At 47.6% G+C, this 17,676-nt stretch overlaps 2 protein-coding genes across 4 annotated transcripts in view; both read right to left on the bottom strand.

Annotated features, from left to right (window-relative positions):
* Positions 1-2,864, bottom strand: part of INTS4 (integrator complex subunit 4) — a 32,986-nt gene extending 30,122 nt beyond the window's left edge. The window contains exons 1-3 of one of the 2 annotated variants that reach the window (XM_027677584.1): positions 2,742-2,864; positions 1,898-2,092; positions 17-134 (exon numbers count right to left, since the gene is read on the bottom strand). In XM_027677584.1, coding sequence (XP_027533385.1) covers positions 17-134; positions 1,898-2,092; positions 2,742-2,795 — 367 coding nt within the window. In that variant the 5' untranslated portion in view covers positions 2,796-2,864. The remainder of the gene's footprint in view (positions 1-16; positions 135-1,897; positions 2,093-2,741) is intronic. The other variant, XM_027677586.1, reaches the window with a different exon arrangement.
* Positions 2,865-5,133: 2,269 nt separating this feature from the next.
* Positions 5,134-14,549, bottom strand: KCTD14 (potassium channel tetramerization domain containing 14). Of its 2 annotated transcripts, none has more exons than XM_027677582.1 (2): positions 13,049-14,549; positions 5,134-6,899 (listed from the first exon to the last, which is right to left on the bottom strand). In XM_027677582.1, the coding sequence occupies exons 1-2, from the start codon at positions 13,169-13,171 to the stop codon at positions 6,228-6,230; spliced, it is 795 nt and encodes a 264-aa protein (XP_027533383.1). In that variant the 5' UTR covers positions 13,172-14,549; the 3' UTR covers positions 5,134-6,227. The 2 variants fall into 2 exon arrangements, with proteins under 2 accessions (XP_027533383.1, XP_027533384.1); XM_027677583.1 differs by lacking the exon at positions 13,049-14,549 and adding an exon at positions 9,504-9,997.
* Positions 14,550-17,676: the final 3,127 nt, after the last annotated feature.

Raw genomic sequence — 17,676 nt, 5'->3', positions numbered from 1 at the left:
GCAAAGGGAGACTTACTCTCATTTTGAAGTGTGTTGATGGCATCATCCATAATGCAGTCTGGGGAAAATCCTGCAGTCTTAGACAACAAGCCCAGCAAGGATGCAATCTTCAATCTTACAGAGGCATCATTCTCCTGGAAGGAAACAACACACACCCTTATTCATTTTACATGTTTGAAGAACATACAACGCTACACAAGGGCAGAACCAACACATAATTCAGCATGAAGGTCTGAATCTTACTGTCACCCTACTTCCTCTTCCCTATGTCCACAGCACACCTCACAGAAAATTAACTATGCCAGAATGTTCGCATGGCAGCTTTCAGTACATTTCAAAATTATTCTTTTACTCATAATTCCTCAAAATTACCTTCATACTGTTCAAAAACTTGAAGTTTTCTTAAATTAAAGGGTTGTCAAACGTGACACCCATGGGAGTAGCTCCTTTCTCAACTGACCTGAGAAGCATTTTCTCTTTTCAGGGTCAACATTATGTGCTTGAACAAAAAGTACTGTCATCAGACTGCTCACATCAGTGGTAGGATTCGTGGATATGGGGCTATTTACACATCTGGTGTTTGTTCTCCATTATGTTCTTTTCATTAAAGGACAAGCCCCTTCATGAGTACAAATGAAATCAGTGATTTAGGAAAGGCACTTATAAAGACACTTTTAATAGCCTTACGAATAACTTCTGCAGTGTTATAATCGAGTTATAAGCAGCCCTCCACTCCAGTGGACAATTTTTCCTCCTACTGGCTCATGGGCAGGAAATCAGTGAAAGCTCTCCTTGAACTTTGCAGGTTTGATTGCTCTCTCCACAACCAAAACACCAGTAAGTGAAGGTACCTCGAACCCTTCATTGCAATCACCCTCAGAAATCAGGAAAGGACTTTCAGGATCACCTCAGGCCACTGTTTGAAGACACACCATCACTTACAGCAACACCAGCTCACAATATCCTGTCCCCCACCTTTCCCCCACACACCACTTGAAAAGTTTTTCAGAAGCATCATTTTATTATCTATTACCCATGGAATGGAGCACCTCTCCTACAAGGAAAGACTGAGAGAATTGGGATTGTTCAGCCTGGAAGAGACAATTTAGGGGTGACCTAATCATGGCCTTGCAGTACCTGAAGGGAGCCTAAAAGAGAGATGGAGAAAGACTTTTCACAAGGGTGTGGAGTGACAGGACAAGGGGGAATGGATTTAAACGGAAAGAGAGTAGGTTTAGACCAGATATTAGAAGGAGGTTCTTTGCTGTGAGGGTGGTGAGACACCGGCACAGGTTGCCCAGAGAAGCTGTGGATGCCCCATCCCTGGAAGTGTTCAGGGCCAGGCTGGATGAGGCTCTGAGCAACCTAGTCTAGTGGAAGGTGTCCCTGCCCATGGCAGGGGATTGGAACTGGATGACCTTTAAGGTCCTTTTAGCCCAAGCAATTCCATGATTCTATGATTCTAAAAGTGTCCCTTTTCACAGCAGAAGCAATAGCTAAAATGTTTTTAGCTAGAGGAAATTAGGAGCATGGGAAAGAAACATCAGTCAGGAAGGATTCAGATAAAGCTGAAACAGCTCTGGACAGCCAGGCTCTCTGGAAAACTTGACATGTCTTTTGTTCTTTGTCAAGTTATGACTAACCATGCAGGCCACGGTCAGTGATAACATTGCCACATCCTTGTCACAGGCTCCTGAAACCATCAGCAAAGCAACTAAGTGATCAGAAATCACTTGGTTAAGGGGCTGCAGTTGCTCGGTCTCCTCACACAGGGCACCCAACAGCCCAGCTGGTAACTCAGTCAGCAATACAGGAACCTGAGACTCCCTGTTCCACATCCCACACCAAGACAAGAAGACCAGAAGAAGCAAGCATGCTTGGCTCCCAGTTTCACCACCTTGTAGTAATGCTCCAGCAGGATTCTGACAACCCCTTCCACGCTCTCCACTTCCACGGGTTTCCTGGCAAACTGGAGCAGGTACTGCAGGGCATCTGCAGGTGAGGTGGCTTTGCACAGGTCAACATGGAGTGCTGCCGACTTGCTGGGCTTGGTCAGACGCAGCTTCTTGGTGGACAGGTCCTCGTGCTGCTGCTGTGCACACAGGGACACGGCTCAGAAACAGCAAATCCTGACCCACTCCTGCCCAGACTGAACATGGGGAAGCCTGAGGAAGCTCCCGTGTCCCATGGCAGTCACTGGCCTCTCCCTCATCTGCCTCAGGAAGGAACCTCAGACCTCTGCTCAGACCCCTGCGGCTGCTCCTGTCCTGCCCGGGTAGCCCCTATCCCCGGGACACGCGGCCTCTCCCCACCCCAGCCTGGGACAAACCCTTCTGCTTCCAACACCAGACAACTAACCCAGGGCAAACACGATTTCTCCTCTGCCCACCGGAGCAGCCCAGGAACTCGCTGTAGTTCCCTCCCCAGATCCGGGCTGGGGGGAGCCGCGTCTCTCCGCAGCAGTCGCGCCCCTCCCCAGTTTGCTCCTAAAGGGAGCACCGTCCGCCTCCCGCAGCCCCCTCCCCTCCAGGCAGCTCCAGCCTCCCTAAACTCGGAGCCGCCCCCTCCCGCTCCTCCTCAGCCCCACTCGGGACAGCCCCCTACGAGGCACAGCGGGCGGGTGGCGCTCCCAGGCTTGGCCCCGGGCTGGGCCGGCGGGTTCCCCCGCAGCTCCGCATCACCCGCCGGCACCTCCCGCCGCACGGCAGAGCTCGGGGCCGGCTCGGCCCGTCCAGACCCACCTGGACCACCTTGGTGAACTCCTCGTACACCCGCTTCTTCAGGTGCGCCGCCATGGCGCCGGACCGCGACCCGGAAGGGGAACCACAGAGCGGCCCGCAGGGAGGGGCCGCGAGGCGCGCCCTCTCTTTCCTGCCGGAGGCCGCGCTCTATGGTCCGGCAGCCTCCTGTTGCCCTGGGAACGCGGGGGGGACACGGCGCCCGCGGCCCGGCCAGCGCAGTCAGCGCTGCTGCCCAGGGCGTCAGCTTTCCTCCAAAATACCCACCGGTTTCGCTAATATTGGATTTTAGACCATATAAGGACCATATAACAATATAAATTATTTAAGGACCATATAACAATATAAATAAAAATATAAAATATATATGTATCAGTGACGTGACTTGATGTTGCATTAGACACACATGGAAGTGTATGTGCCTTCAAACATGTCTCCTTGGAGGATAGGGGAAGGAGGCCCTGGCACTGAGGAGCCGTCCGGCAGACATGTGTCTAATTAGATGACAGGAGACACTGGCAGCAGCTGTGTCTGTGACACTGTGTCGCCAGAGGTAGCCAGAGATGGCCACAGTTCGGTCACGTCCTTGGGACAAGAGGATTTGGGAAAGGGCTGAATCATAGAAATGCAGAATCAGTTAGGTTGGAAGAGACCTCTGAGATTATCAGTTCCAACCTATGAACACCACCTTGTCAACTAGACCATGGCGCTAAGTGCCATGTCCAGTCTTTCCTTAAACACCTCCAGAGTCAGTGACTCCACTACCTCCCTGGGCAGTCTTTTCCAATGTTTAATCACCCTTTCTGTGAGGAAATTCCTTCAGTATCCAACCTAAACCTATCCTGGCGCAGCTTAAAACTGTCTCCTTTCATCCTCTTGTTTGATGGGTCCAAAGGAAGGGCAGGGAGGCAATCACAGATCTGGAGAAACTGCCTTAGAGGGAAGACTGAAGGAGCTGTGTCTCTTCTCCCCAGGGGGACCTCGCATAGTGTTCCCTGTACTTAAAGGGCATCCACAAAGATGTATGGCATCTCTCTACACGAGGAGCAGTGTAGATGAGACAAGGGGCCACAGGGGCAAGTTGCACCAAGAGAATTTTCTTCTCAATATAAGAAATATTTTTTATACAGTGAGAACCATCATTCAGTGGAAGAACCTCCCCAGGGACATGGTGGAGTCCATATCACTGGGAGTTTTCGCTATATGACAGGACAGGGTGCTCAACAATCTTATTCAGGCTCCCTTTCCCAGCAGAGGCTCTACCAGATGATCCTTTGATGTCCCTTCAAGCCTGTGCTGTTTTATTAGACCATCCTTGATGAAACTATTAGAATCATAGAATCATTAAGGTTGGAAAAGACCTCTAAGGTAATCGAGTCCAGCCATTAACACAGCCCACCACTAAACCATTTCCCCAAGTGCCACATCTGCACATATTCTGAACACTTCCAGGGATGGTGACTCCCATTTCTCTGGGCAGCCTGTTCCAATGCCTAACCACCCTTTCAGTGAATATATTTTTCCTAATTCTTCCTGGCACAACTTGAGGTAATTTCCTCTTTTGCTGACACTTGTCACTTGGGAGAACAGACCAACCCCCACCTGGCCACAACCTCCTTTCAGGGACTCGTAGAGAAGGAGAAAGTCCCCCCTGAGCCTCCTTGTCTCCAGACTAAGCATCTCCAGCTCCCTCATCCAGATCTTATCAGATTTGTGCTCCAGGTCTTCCTCAGCTCCATTGCCCTTTTCTGAGCACAATCCAGCACCTCAATGTCTGTCTTATCAAGACAGGCCCAAAACTGAACATAGGATTTGAGTATGTGCAAATTAAAGTTTCTCATGGCAGCAGTCCTGTAGACTTAGGAGGTTGGTTGTTTTGATACTTTAGCTACCCTATAATCAGATGATTTTCTCCTAATATCTAATTTTCATCTCCTGTGTTGTGACTTCAGCCAGTTTTCTGGCCTTTGGTATGTACAAAGTGTAACAGAGCTCTTTAAAGCAGCCTTTTGTCTACTGGGAGGCCTCCTTAATCTCTCTTCTTCTAGGCTAAACCCCACCAACCACTTCATTAGGATCAAAAGATCCGGTTTTCTAACATTTTTTGTCATCTCAGACGCTGACTGTGTCTATTCTTACCAAGGTTAGGACTGTGAGAGGTCTCAGAGAGTCTCCTCACACCTACAGCAGAACTGCCGTGCAGTCAGTGGCATGACTCATGACTGTCACTGTCAAGGAATCTGTGCTAGGATGAGCACATCCGAAACTCAGCTTAATTAGGAATGATTCAAATCCATTGCCATAAAGAAAAAATTTCAGGACTTTAGAATCTGTCAGTAAATAAAGTAAATTAAAGCAAATAAATCACTTCTGCATCACTCAAAAAGCTTTTAAAAGTTATTTATTTAACATCTCAGGGACTATCCTATGATTCTATGATTATTGTCCTTAACTGGAAGAAATCCATCTTCTAAGAAGTGAAGGAAATACAATCATTATCAAATTAACCATTATGATTTTCAGAGTAATTAAAACCAAGGCATATTTGGTATAAAAATAAACTTTCAAATTCTAAGATTTTTAAAACACAATTTAGGACCCAACTTGTGTTCTGTAAAAAAAGAGAATTTTCAGGCTACTGCTTCAGTAACACTTCCTTCCCATCGAATCAGGGTGGATTTTCCCAATTCTTCCAGAAGCATATATATTTAGAAATAGTATAATAATAATAACAATAATAATGATAATGAATGTCATAAGAAAAAATCAAAATTGGGTGGCCTGAGAGATGAGTGCATGCCCTTAGATTATAAACTCCTCACATAAGTGATGGTATTTTTGCCTTTTGTTGATCCTGGAACTGAGGTTCTCTATCTTTCCTTCAGAATAAATAATAAATAATGGTAATAAATACATCAACTAGAGAGCAGGCTGTCTACTGGAGGAATAAGAAGAGATCATAGACACTGAATCCTTCTTTTTAACCCAGGTTCTGCTGTGGAAAGCAGGGAGAAGAAGAGCTTTTGCCTTCTCATTAAGAAGCCAAATTTAATTTGAGCACGCATTGATGTCACTATTTCCATCAGGATTTTCACTTGTGTGACCTGTTCCCATTTGCACCAGGAGACACCAACTCTACATATCCATGAGACATATTTGGGATTATTCATTTCTCTCAGGTTGAGTGAGGTTGGTTCGATATACAGATCTATCTCTCCGAATTTAATGAATAGTCAGCAACACTGAAAGAGTAAAATTCTTCCTTTTCCTGGTACTTTTTAAATCCCCTAAAAAGTTATCCCCTAAAGCCCAAGAAAATAGTAACTCTTAAGTGCTTAATTTAATTTGGCAAACAGCCGAAGGAGATCCTTTCATTGGCCCATGCATTTCTTCCTGTCTCTCTGGTAGTCTATGGCTTAGTCTCTATGGCCCAGGCCAATTTGCTTTAATAATTGCTTCCTTCCATTCCCCACCAATGATGGCACTTTGCTACCACCAGGTGAACAGGAACTTGTAGAAGAAGTCATGTGATTTAAAGCGAAAACCTTTTTCAGCAATGTGGGGCTGAAAGGATACTTTATACCCTTTGGCTTCAACATCCATTTGAATGCAGTCCAGCAGATCAGAAATACTTGGTGCAGCCTTCCAGGGGCCAAACTTCACCACAGATTTTTTATCCATGTCCAAACTGTTCAGGGCATCCTGACACCTGGCGGCATCCTCCTCAGTTCTGACCACACATACGATGACGCTGGACCGGCGGGATGCAACCGCTTCCGCCCTTGCGATGCGGATCATCAGCTCAATGTTCTCACTGTAGTTGGGTACACGAGCCAGAAACTGCTTCCTTGCCACAAGCTCCCCAAAGATCTGTGGAGAGTCCTCTAGCTGCTTGATTAGAGGTTCTATGTCATAGAACAATGCTTCCTTGTAGACATCCTGGATGCATTGGGTGGGCACTTGGTTACTGCGCAGGTACTCCAGGATGTATTTGAAGTAGGTGCCTGGCCTGTCAATGAAGAACCTCCCTTCAGAGTCAGTCCTGAGTTTGGGCTGGCCGGTGAACATCTCTGCCAGCTTGGAGCCAGGGTGTTTCTTTAAGGTGCTCAGTGTTGTCGTGTACATCTCCCCACCAACATTTAACTCCACGATTGGTGACAACTGCAAGTATCACAAGGGGACAAAAAAGCCATGTGTGTTACTAGTCTGAGGCCATCAGCATGGGAGTTGGAATGATTGTGTGAAAAGTGGTATGAGCTCCCATCTCTTGGGGATCAGATGGGAACATCCACCACATTTATTATTAAAAGCAGATGTAGGATGCTTATACAGCCCTTGCAACCAGAGCAGCAGAAATTTGAACATTTCTAAATGGCTAAGCCTTTGCTACATCTTGGGATGTAGGAAAGTGTTGTTTTCCCAAGGGGGAAGAGGGAAAAGAAGTACTCTGCCCAGGGAAGCTGTTAGTGACTACAGGATTCAACACTGATCTTTTAAGTCCCACACAAGCATTGTCCCTGTGTGCCATTGTCCTTACAGCAAGAGCAATATGTGAGCCCTCACCTTCCCCATGTGCAGAGGGACAGGGATAGAGCCCAAAGTTGTACCACTTCATTCTTACCACCTAAGCTGTTCTTTTCTCTTCAAAGGAGGAACTAAAGCTACAAACACTAAAATCTAAAGTTACAAACACTGAAAAAAATCCAGCACATCAGAGGTGTGGACAGAAGCTGTTTAGCAAAGCACCTAAAAAATGTATGATCGCTTTAGCTAGGAAGTAAAGGAAATAATTCATTAAACTGACATGGATTTAAGAGGGAAGAATGTAAAGTTTGTGGATTTGTTTGGATTTTTTTTTCTCCCTGTGCATTAACGCCATTTTCTGAATTGGAGGAGGTCTGAAGGCCTGGAAAGCTGGACCTAGTGTCTAGTCTGACCTTCCTGACAGTTCAGTGGTTAAGAATTTTATTAGCCTCCCTTTGCACTTGGTCATTTTATGTAATTCTCAGCAGATGAAAAGAAGAGGGAAGAAAGAAGGCAGCTCTTTTCCTCCCCACCGTCACTGCTGTAATGCAAGTCACAAGCCTGGCCAGGGCCACACCTGCCATTGGGAAGGCGTGAGTCAATAAACAACCCTATTTTCCAGGAGCTCACCTGCGCTTTCTTGGATCCGATCACGCAAGGATCTGCCTCAGTGCTGCTAGTCACATGCCTCAAGTGAAGTGTGTACTTAAGTGCTTAGCTGGATCTCACAGGTACAAACCCATGGGGTGACGTGAGCTCATCTCACAGCTCATACCAAGAGAAGGGGGGGGCTCCTGCTGCCCTCTTCTGTTTCTGTCCTTGTACCTACCTATGTGCTTCTGTTGCTCATCTCATGCCAGCTCTGCTTCTCTTTCATCTTAGTGAGCTGGGTTGGCTCACAGACGATTTAGCAAGTAACAGAGCTGACAAAAGGAAGGAACTAGGAACAGACAACCTGGTGCAGGTGGAAACCTTCCCTTTAAACAGCAGCAAACTCTAAGATTTAGCAGAAATTTGCTCACAGCCTAAGCAACCCAGGGAAGCAATCGAAGATTCAGGCCAAATACCCAGCTGGAATATTGCTTTGGACTAGTTTGGTGGCTTCATCTCAAGGGCAATCATTTACCTTGGGGTCAATGACTAATATTATTCTGTCTGAGACTATCTTGTGATTACCATGCACTGAAGAACACAGCCCAAAGCTGTTTCTGTAGTAAAGTCTGTCATTAGGAGATCTGCCATTAGTCCCAGTGATACCAACAGCTGTCCCCAGCAGGGATCATTTGACAGGAGGGTCTCATGCTTTTGAGCCTTTGCTCCTTTTTCAGATGGTAGGTTGGTTGTTTCATGCTGTTTGTCACTAATACAAATGGATAACATGTTCTTCATTAATACAGTAGTCCGACTACCTTTATGTTCATATATCTCAATTAATGGTTTTGGCCTGGCACCAAACTGGTTCCCAGCAGGCTGGGAGAGATGGCACCAGCTGATTTCCAGTTCTGTAGCCAGCCAGCAAGGTGACTCTTAGGAAAGTCATGCCCCTATTTGTGCCCAGTTTATTAATCTGTAAAACAGTTACCTCCCTGGGGAACATTTTGTAGCCTACATCTGAAAAGCGCAACACAAGAAGGTTGGGTTTTTAAAGGCAGAGAGGTCTGGAGGAGGGACTGTACAGCTATAGCAGAGAAGACAAACTGGTTAGCAACAGACCGAGGGCAGAGGAGAAGAAAAAAATCATCTCATCAATGATTTCTGACTAGTAACTTTCTGCTTGTCTGAGATTGCCACTAATTCTCTTAATAGGTAGAAAAACTACTGCTCCCACCTGATGATTCTGCATGTTAACAACACAGGACAGCTTTTGCATCATTAGAGACTCCTAAGAATTGTTGAAAACCCTCCAAAACCACAGCAGGCCTTTATTTAGGGATCTGACCAATTAAAGTTCCTATTAATTGAATTACACTTCTTGTCTAAGGAGAAGAAGAACCAATCTGGTTATTTGCTATTGCCAGACCTTATATACCTGTGAGGGACTTGGCTGTTCTGTGAGCAAACAAGTGCGAAGACGCCAGAGTCAGACACAGCTGTTTAACTAGGATCTTCTTAGTCATACATCTGGCAAACCCTGGTGTCTTCAGAAAAACAGGTGGGGAAAAAAACACTCAAATGTAGCCCAAAGAGGGTGCTTTGATCCCACGCGAGGAGATCATGCCCTTGAGCCTGTACCTTACTCACCGTATGCAAGCTGCCAGTGACCTGCTTCCCAAGGGGCTTGTGCTCTGACGAAATACTCATCTTCCCCAGGAGCTGAGGGCTCAGCTGTTTGGGAAAATCTGCTGCTCAGTGCTAGGGTCCTGCCCTACACGCACGGTGTCTCCCAGCTGTGCTCCAAGCCTCTTTCACTTGGTCTTTGTTGGGTCAGCTTTTCCACGCTCCCAGCCCAGCTGCTGCCCCGCAGGCTCCAGTTAGCTCTGGCCACAGCCCTGGTACTAGGTCCAGGTGTAGGGAGAGGGGAGGGAACAGCTTGAAAGCGGAAGTATTTGTTCATTAGTTTTCTGGCAGCCAGCAAGGTGCAGGGTGGACTTGGGCTGGCTGCCAGCACACACCTCCTGCAATGCTATCGGTGTGGTGACTAAGTGCCAAGCAATCTGTTCCAAACGAGGAGCCCCGCAATGCGTGCCTGTGTGTCTGCTTCTACCTCGACAACTGGTTGTCTCGAACCTGGCATTTCCCAGTAAATATTTTCACAGCTTTTTATCCTCCATGCACTTCTATTTTAAGGCACAGTTTATCCCAAACCATTTAATTGATCCCATTTGTTATTTCCATTGACGACAGATCAGGGTGTCTACAACCTGGTGGCATTTTCTTTCTCGCCCATACAGTCACTGGACACTGAGTAATTTGGGCAAGGTAAATAAAACGAAACCGGAATCTCTGCTTGAGCCTGAACTATTCTTTTTAACTGGTCATAAATATTTGATTGTTATCTTTGCATGACAGTGTTTTCTAATATCCTATATCCACCAAATATAGAGTGTGGACAGCACCATAGATTTAGTGATAGTGAAACTATTTGTTACAACATCGAAACACTCACTAGGATGTACTGCAAGGGGGCTTGTAAATGCTTAAAGGGGGGCATATAAAAAAGAGGGAGAATGACTTTTTACTTGGGCAGAAAGTGACAGGACAAGGAGGAGCAGTTTTAAACTAAAAGAGGAGTGATTTAGATCAGATGTAAAAAGAAATTCTTTACTGTGAGGGTGAGATACTGGGTCTCACTCACTCACTTACTGTGAGATACTGGGTCAGATTGCCAGGAGAAGCTGTGGTTGCCCCATTCCTGGAAGCGTTCAAGGCTAGATTGCATGGGGCTTTGAGCAACCTGGTCTAGTGGAAGGTGTTCCTGCCCATGGCGGGGGGGGGTTGGAACTAGATGATCTTTAAGGTTCCTTCCCAGCCCAACCCATTCTGTGATTCTATGATGATTCTATGTCTTTGTTAATTTATTAAATGCAGAGCATCAAATCAGAGTGAGCCTAAATTACCTCTCCAGAACTAGACCACAGCCCTTCAGAATCTCCTTTGTTTTATTCTAGGTGTTTCCAAGTGCACTGGTGCTTTCAAGTTTGTCTTCAGGCCACTCATCACTTCTGTGTCTTTACTTCATTATGGTGATATAGATGTAACTTAATGTTTGTAATGAGAGACAACATCTTGGATGGATAAAACCATCCAGGCTTAAGGGCACATGAGCCATTCTCAGGGCTGTTTCTTAGGTCTGTCAGATTCTGTTTCACCTTGCTTGGGGTTTTTTCCATTTTTTTTTTTTCAGTTTCTGTTGGTCTACTAAAAGGTGTTACCTCCTCTACCAACTGTGTCTCACTGTCTTTCATTTCAAGCTGCTTCTTGGTACCAGCAACAAAAGGGAAAATCTCAAATACAGTGCTTCCTAAAAATCTTCCTGGGGGAGATATTAATCGTGAAAATCAACAGTGTGATATACAAGGAAATAATTGGCACAAAATCTGCATTGTGCTCATGGACACCAGCTTTGTTGCTTTTGAGTTCTCCTGGGATTTTGCTGGGTCTGTATCCTCCCAGAAGACAGCATTAAGGTGAGCAGGAGGTTGAGGCACAGAGAAAAAAGAGTTAGAATTTTCACTGATTCACTCACATTGAGAATAAAGTTTGTCCTCACCAAGGGCTCCAGCAAAGCTGGACCCAGACTCTTTTCAATGTTTTGTGCATTTGGGTGAACCTGTCATCGAACCCAAATCCTAAAGAATCCCCAGTAATAACCTATGTCTGAGCTATCTTGGCTGCTTTGAATAGAAAGGCTTGAATTTTCCCTTTGCCAGACCAGCAGAAGTGATAGTACTGGATTCACTAATGAGGTCTGCTTGGGAGCCCAGGTTTTGTCACTTGTAATAAATTTTAAAAAGCAATTGGAATCAATTGGCTTATTGGAAAACAGGGAGAGCTGGAAGATCCACATGTTCTGGGCCTTTGATTCCTGCAAATCCTATTCTTTGGGCTGGTTAATGTAGGTGATTCAGAAAATATCCTGACAGAGTTCACGTCCATCACATCTTCGATGCTGGAGGTCATAACCTTTCCTTCTGCAGCTACAGAACTGGATAGACAGGTGGACCCTCACCTCTCTGCTCACTCAAGCTTTTCACTAGGGAAGGGTGAAGAGCAAGAAATTAGTTTACTTTGTTCAAAAGCTCATCTGAAAGGTTTCCCCAAATCAGAATCAAGGATGGCTAATGGCATTTGAGGCCAAACATTCAATGCTACTAGAAAGATCCTTAGCACTTCAGTGAAAGAATATTTGTTAGCTGATGTCCACAACTCTTTTCTACTGCTAGACCAACCATGGCTTGTCCTTCAGTGTGATGAACATACTGGTCTGGTCCTCCCGCTCTTTTGCTCCTTTTTTATAACTTGGCCACTTTTTCTGGCACATTATGGGACAAAGAATGTCCTGGAAGTCTGTAAAGTATTTTGACTAGAAGTCACGATGTATGTGAAAAGTCTGACTTTTACTATTTAATCCCACCAACCGAATGACTTGCTTTAAGATGACATTTTTCAGTACTGCTTTACAAATTACCCACTGTTGGATTTTTTTTCCCCCCTTTTCATGAAGGATATGATTTAAGTTACCAAGTTTGTAGAATTGTATAAATTATGCCTAACGTAATCTTATAAATTTGTAGATAACAATGAGCTGGAACATCTCTGTGCTGGTATGTACATTTACTCAGAGGGTAATGAGGCACCAGCACAGGCTGCCCAGAGAAGTTGTGGCTTGGATAGTAGGTTGGATATTAGGAGAAGGTTTTTCACCCAGAAGGTGGTTGAGCACTGGAACAGGCTCCCCAGGGAAGTGGTCATGGCACCAATCCTGTCTGAGTTCAAGAAGTGTTTGGACAATGCTCTCAGGCACATGGAGTGATTTTTGGGGTTGTTCTGTGTAGGATCAGAAGTTGGACTCGTTGATTCTTGTGGGTCCCTTCAAACTTAGGATATTCTACGATTCCTGAAAATTGCTAGGTTGCTCTGGTGACGTGTGGCCAGCCTGCACAATTTGTGAAAATTTTACTGAAAAGCAAAACCATCAGCAGTTTGATTTAGATCTGCTCAGGAATTGCAGCTGGGCTGGTGATTCTGCATTTCAGGAGCCACTCCTAAATCAAACACCATGTGCTGTACAAACACCGTAGACATTCCTACCTGAGGCCTTCCAGACATTTATCAGCTCCACCCACCTTCTCAGAATGCATGGTTGATGGCTTGTATCTGAGATCTGAGCTGGCTTTGGACAGGCCCCAGGACACCATCAGAAGCCAATGAAACAAAATGTCTGCTGGCCAACTAAGTGCGTGCTCCATCCCCAATGAATGAATGGGGGGAGGCACCCCTGGGATACAGATTTAACCACTCATATTGCCATTGGTTAAAACAACCCAACAAGCCCATCAGTGCCCACATTCCCAAGAAACTAAATTATTCTCCTTATACCCATATTCATCGACTTCTTTCCCATGATTATATCATGTTCAGCTTAGCTCGCAGGGCATTTCCCAATGTTCACACTCCTTCAGAAATGCCTTATTCCCTTTGGGGACATTTTCTCTGTTATTTTCTGTGCAATTAGAGTTTCACTAAAATAAAAGCAAGGGATGGAGTTCCTGCTTTTCTCATTCTTTACAGTGCTGTGGACTTTCAGTTGCTGCTCAGCAATCAGAGCCCCACTAAAGGGGTTAACATGAACATGAAGAGGCGATCAAGGTATGGAGCTGCTTCCAGGAGATCGGAAGAAATAGGGTACCATCCGCAGAACATCTGTTAATTTTAGATGGAGACTTTTAGAGCTGATGAGTCTCTCATTTCAGTATGAAGAATGTTATTTCACTCATGATATGGTAGATTCAGAGAGCATGTTAGCAACACGCAACACAACTGGAGCCTGCAGCACAGGGCATGGTCACAATCATCCTCTCACCATAGATCCTCAGAGATCTCCAATCTCCAGTTTTTTAATCAAAAGTGGAAGGTTGCTGGAGGACCAGTGTTTGTTCAGCCAAAGCAGTGCTATTTCAAGAGCTGAATTTGTTTTAAAATGTCCTGAAGAGGCAAGGGAACACCTCCCTCTAGTGCCCAGCTCGGTAGAACTTCCCAAGGGTGGTGTCTGGGAGAGAAGGAGTCACCTGGAGGTGGAACCCAGCCTGTACTGAAGTTTCCAACTTGCCTGTGAAGAGCTTGCAGCTCCTGCCCACCCACCCAGCAAGGGCTTTGCCCCTGGTTTCCCCACAGCTCACAGGGACTGAAGGCGAGCAAAGCCCTGCCTTCCTACTTACCCCAGCTGAGCATCCCCACCTCCTCCTCTGCTCCTGGCTCCAGAGTGTGTCATGGCCAAGCAGGGAGAAGGCAGAATTGCACCCTGGGTTTTGCTGGCCAATGAGGATTGCGACAGATTGTCCACAGGACTGTGTGTAGTGGAGATGGTGCTGGGTATGAGGAGCTGGATGAGTATAGGCCAAGGGATGGGATGTGCAGTCACTGATTGTACTGGGGAGATGAGAAGTTGGGGATCCAGGAGAGAAGAGGATGTTAGGGAAGGGAAGGAAGGATGCTGGGGAGCAGGTTGGGATCCCAGCACACAGCACAGGGTGGTGACAAGATTACACCAAGGCTTTACAAGGTGTGAGAAACAGAGGGCTGGGGGAACATCCATCCCAAGGTAAATACAAGTCCCACTCTCTGACAGAGAAACCCACCTCACCTCCCTGCACTGAACCCTGGCCTTGGTGGCCAAGGTCCTGTCACCCTCATGGGCTGGGGGACAGTAGCTATACAGAAGTGACAGCTGGTAGGAAACACAGGACACATGTGCACAAGGCTTTGCATTTCATTTACATTATCAAAGAGACCAGTTGCGGGGGGCAGGATTAGGCACACACAGAAAAAGGCATCTCTTCAAAGTTACAGCTGCCTTCCACAAAGCAACAACACAAAACACTCATTTCTGCCCTGCAGAAGTCCCCCTGGGACAGGAGTGAAATTAAGCAGCAAGCTTGCCAGCAGGATCAGCCGCAGGACGAGTCGGATGGTACGGGCAGTGCCCGGTGGGCAGACGGTCAAGCTCTGCGCTGCTCACAAAGGACGTTCCTTAGTGGGACCTGGCACAGGAGAAAAAGTGCCACTGGGCTGCGGACAACAGATCACCCTGTGGGGATAATGCACATGGTTTGGTCATGATGTCCTCATTCCTGGCTGTGTTTCCTCCTAAGCAAGGGTAAAGTCCTGTTAATGTCCTCTGTTGTTGCTGTCACCTTTCTACGCTCTCCATTTCACTACAAGGATCTCGGCCATAGCCCTGTCTCTGATGGAGCACAAGGATGTCTACCCAAGGGGTCTCAGGGATGAAAGTCCCACCAGCATGGAGAATGGGTTTGCTTTTTAGGCTGGGGTAAGATTGAAGTGTCTAAGCTGTTTGCAGGTGATGTACCAAAATAAAGTATTTGGAGACCTGAAAGTGCCAAATTCCTCCCAAAAAATGACTCTGTCACATTTTCAATTAGAGAAAAAAGAGAAACAGATGGAGCACCAGTGCCTGGCAGCTCCTGCAGTCCAGAGTTCAGGGTCCACCAATCACACATCCCTTTTGTCCCTGGGATCTTTTGTGTTTGCCCAGAAGCAGCAAGACATTGCCTATGCTGTAAACTGGGGAGTCTTGGGAACAATGTGGAGCTCACAGAGTGGCCTTTGTTCAGTGGCGCATTTTGCATTAGTGGGCAGTTGAGAAAGACAAATCCAGGAGAATGTATCTGTTGAGCAGTGAAATGCAGACTCAGAACTCCTGGGATTTGGGGATGTAGTGCGAACATTGGAAAGCCACACAGCTGATGGGGCATAAGGAAGAGTATGTTACCCCTCACCCAGCTCCTCCTCAGCACTCTGTGTCCCTAAGCCCTTACCTCAGAGGCAGGGAGTGCAGGCTCAAGAGCTGGACTGATCTTCACTGAGGTTGATCTGCTCCAAGATCTGGCTGTACCTCCGGGTGAGGGCTTTGGTGTTTTTGGTGAGGTCTGTCAGAACTTGCTGCAAGCCATTGACATGATGGGAGAGGCGCTCCTCCAGATTGCTGTCTGCACTCTCATCTAAAGCTGTGTCAGCGTTAGTGCCGGTTGGGCTCTGGTCGTTGACAGAGGCCAGGCCTTTCTCCACCATGGGCTTGATGGCCTTGAGCAGCTGGTAGCGCTCATAGAGGTCTGTGTGGCTGCCTGCGGCCGGGGCCGCCCCCTCCTCTTGCGGGAAGACCCCTCGGAGCAAGCTGGGGAACATCACCTCCTGCTCCATCTTCTGGGTGGCTGAGAAGTACTGCTCCATGGCCTCTCTCCCACAGCTCGGGCAGCGCTGCTCTGGGCTCTTCTCAGGGTGCCTCCTGCTCCCCGTCCCTGATGGGGGCTTTTTATGCAGTGCCAAGGCACATCCCTCCTCTGCTGTCCCCTCCTGCCTTGGCTGGGCTGCATGGCCGTGGGACTGGGCTTGGCTGCAGCCCAGCTGGAGCTCGGCCACACAGTGTCCCAGGCTCTGTGCAATCTCTCCTGGCCCAGCCTCCCCGTGGCCTTCACCCAAGCTGGCCGGAGGTCCTGCTGCATCCCCATGCCAGGAGCAGGGGAGCGGCAAGGAGCAAAGGTGCCTGGAGTCTTTCCCTCTGTCCCACTCCTACCCCTCTACATGTTCAGTTGTGGGGCCCTGTGAGAGTGGGTCCAGCTCCTGCCCCCCAGGGCTGGCAGTCTGCAAACAGCTGTGCTCCCAGGGGGTCCTCACCTCCTCCTCTTCTTGCTGCCATGCGCTTGGGACGTGAACACTCCGGGGACATTGAGCAACCCCTGTCCATTACTGCCAGCTTGGACACAGCAGGAGACACTTATGTGGAAAACCTCACTGGGGGTGTAGGGGTGCGCTGCTGCATGGAATCCTACGTGGGGTCATGGGGACATGCAACGGGGACAGACATGGGACTAAACGCCGCAACAGAGAACTCCTGCAGTCATGGAACTGTGCCCACAGTGGAGCACAGATGGTGCCACCATTGCCCCTGTTATCCCCATCCTGGATCGGAGGCCATGGCCAGTGGCCAGTGGCCAGAACTGCCTATCTCTGTGTATCTTGCAGGATGTGGCAACTGGAGGAAATTGTTCTATTTTGGGAAAGGCCATGGGGTCCTTCACCCCTTTTGCAACCCTCAGTGGTGGCAGCTCTCCAACTGACCCCTCATATCCCAGCCAGGTGCCCATTCTGCCACCCGCCCTCTCCCCCTCAGACCTGAACCCACTGCTCCTCTTGTCCCTTTCTGGGTGCCCCTGGCATCTCTGGCTGTCCTGCTGTGGAGCCCAGTGTGGCACTGACATGTGCATACACTGCCAGTCCCCTGCTCTCGGGATGTCTGGCCACCATGGAGTTTCCTGGAGCTGAAGGGACATCATAGTGTCCCCCCAGCATGGGCGTGAGGAGGCTACCTCTGCCCTGGGGTTGGAGCTTCACCATGGATGTCATGTTTTAACCCCAGTCAGCAACTCAGCCCCACGCAGCCACTTGCTCGCCCCCCCACCAGTGGGATCAGGGAGAGAATTGGAAGGGTAAAAATGAGAAAACTCATGGGTTGAGATAAAGACAGTTTAATAGGGAAAGTAAAAGCTGTGCACACAAACAAAGCAAAACAAGGAATTAATTCACCACTTCTCATGGGCAGGCAGGTGTTCAGCCACCTCCAGGATAGCAGGGCTCTATCACATGTAATGGTGACCTGGGAAGACAAAACCCATCACTCCAAATTTCTCCCTTTTCCTTCTTCTTTCCCCAGCTCCATGTGCTGAGCATAATGCTA

This window comes from Neopelma chrysocephalum, unplaced genomic scaffold (genome assembly GCF_003984885.1).
Source record: "Neopelma chrysocephalum unplaced genomic scaffold, ASM398488v2 Primary Assembly neopelma1_43, whole genome shotgun sequence".
In the NCBI taxonomy this organism is placed as follows: Eukaryota; Metazoa; Chordata; class Aves; order Passeriformes; family Pipridae; genus Neopelma; species Neopelma chrysocephalum.
The sequence above is the reverse complement of the archived record's forward strand: the minus strand, read 5'-3'. Positions and strand labels throughout refer to the sequence as shown.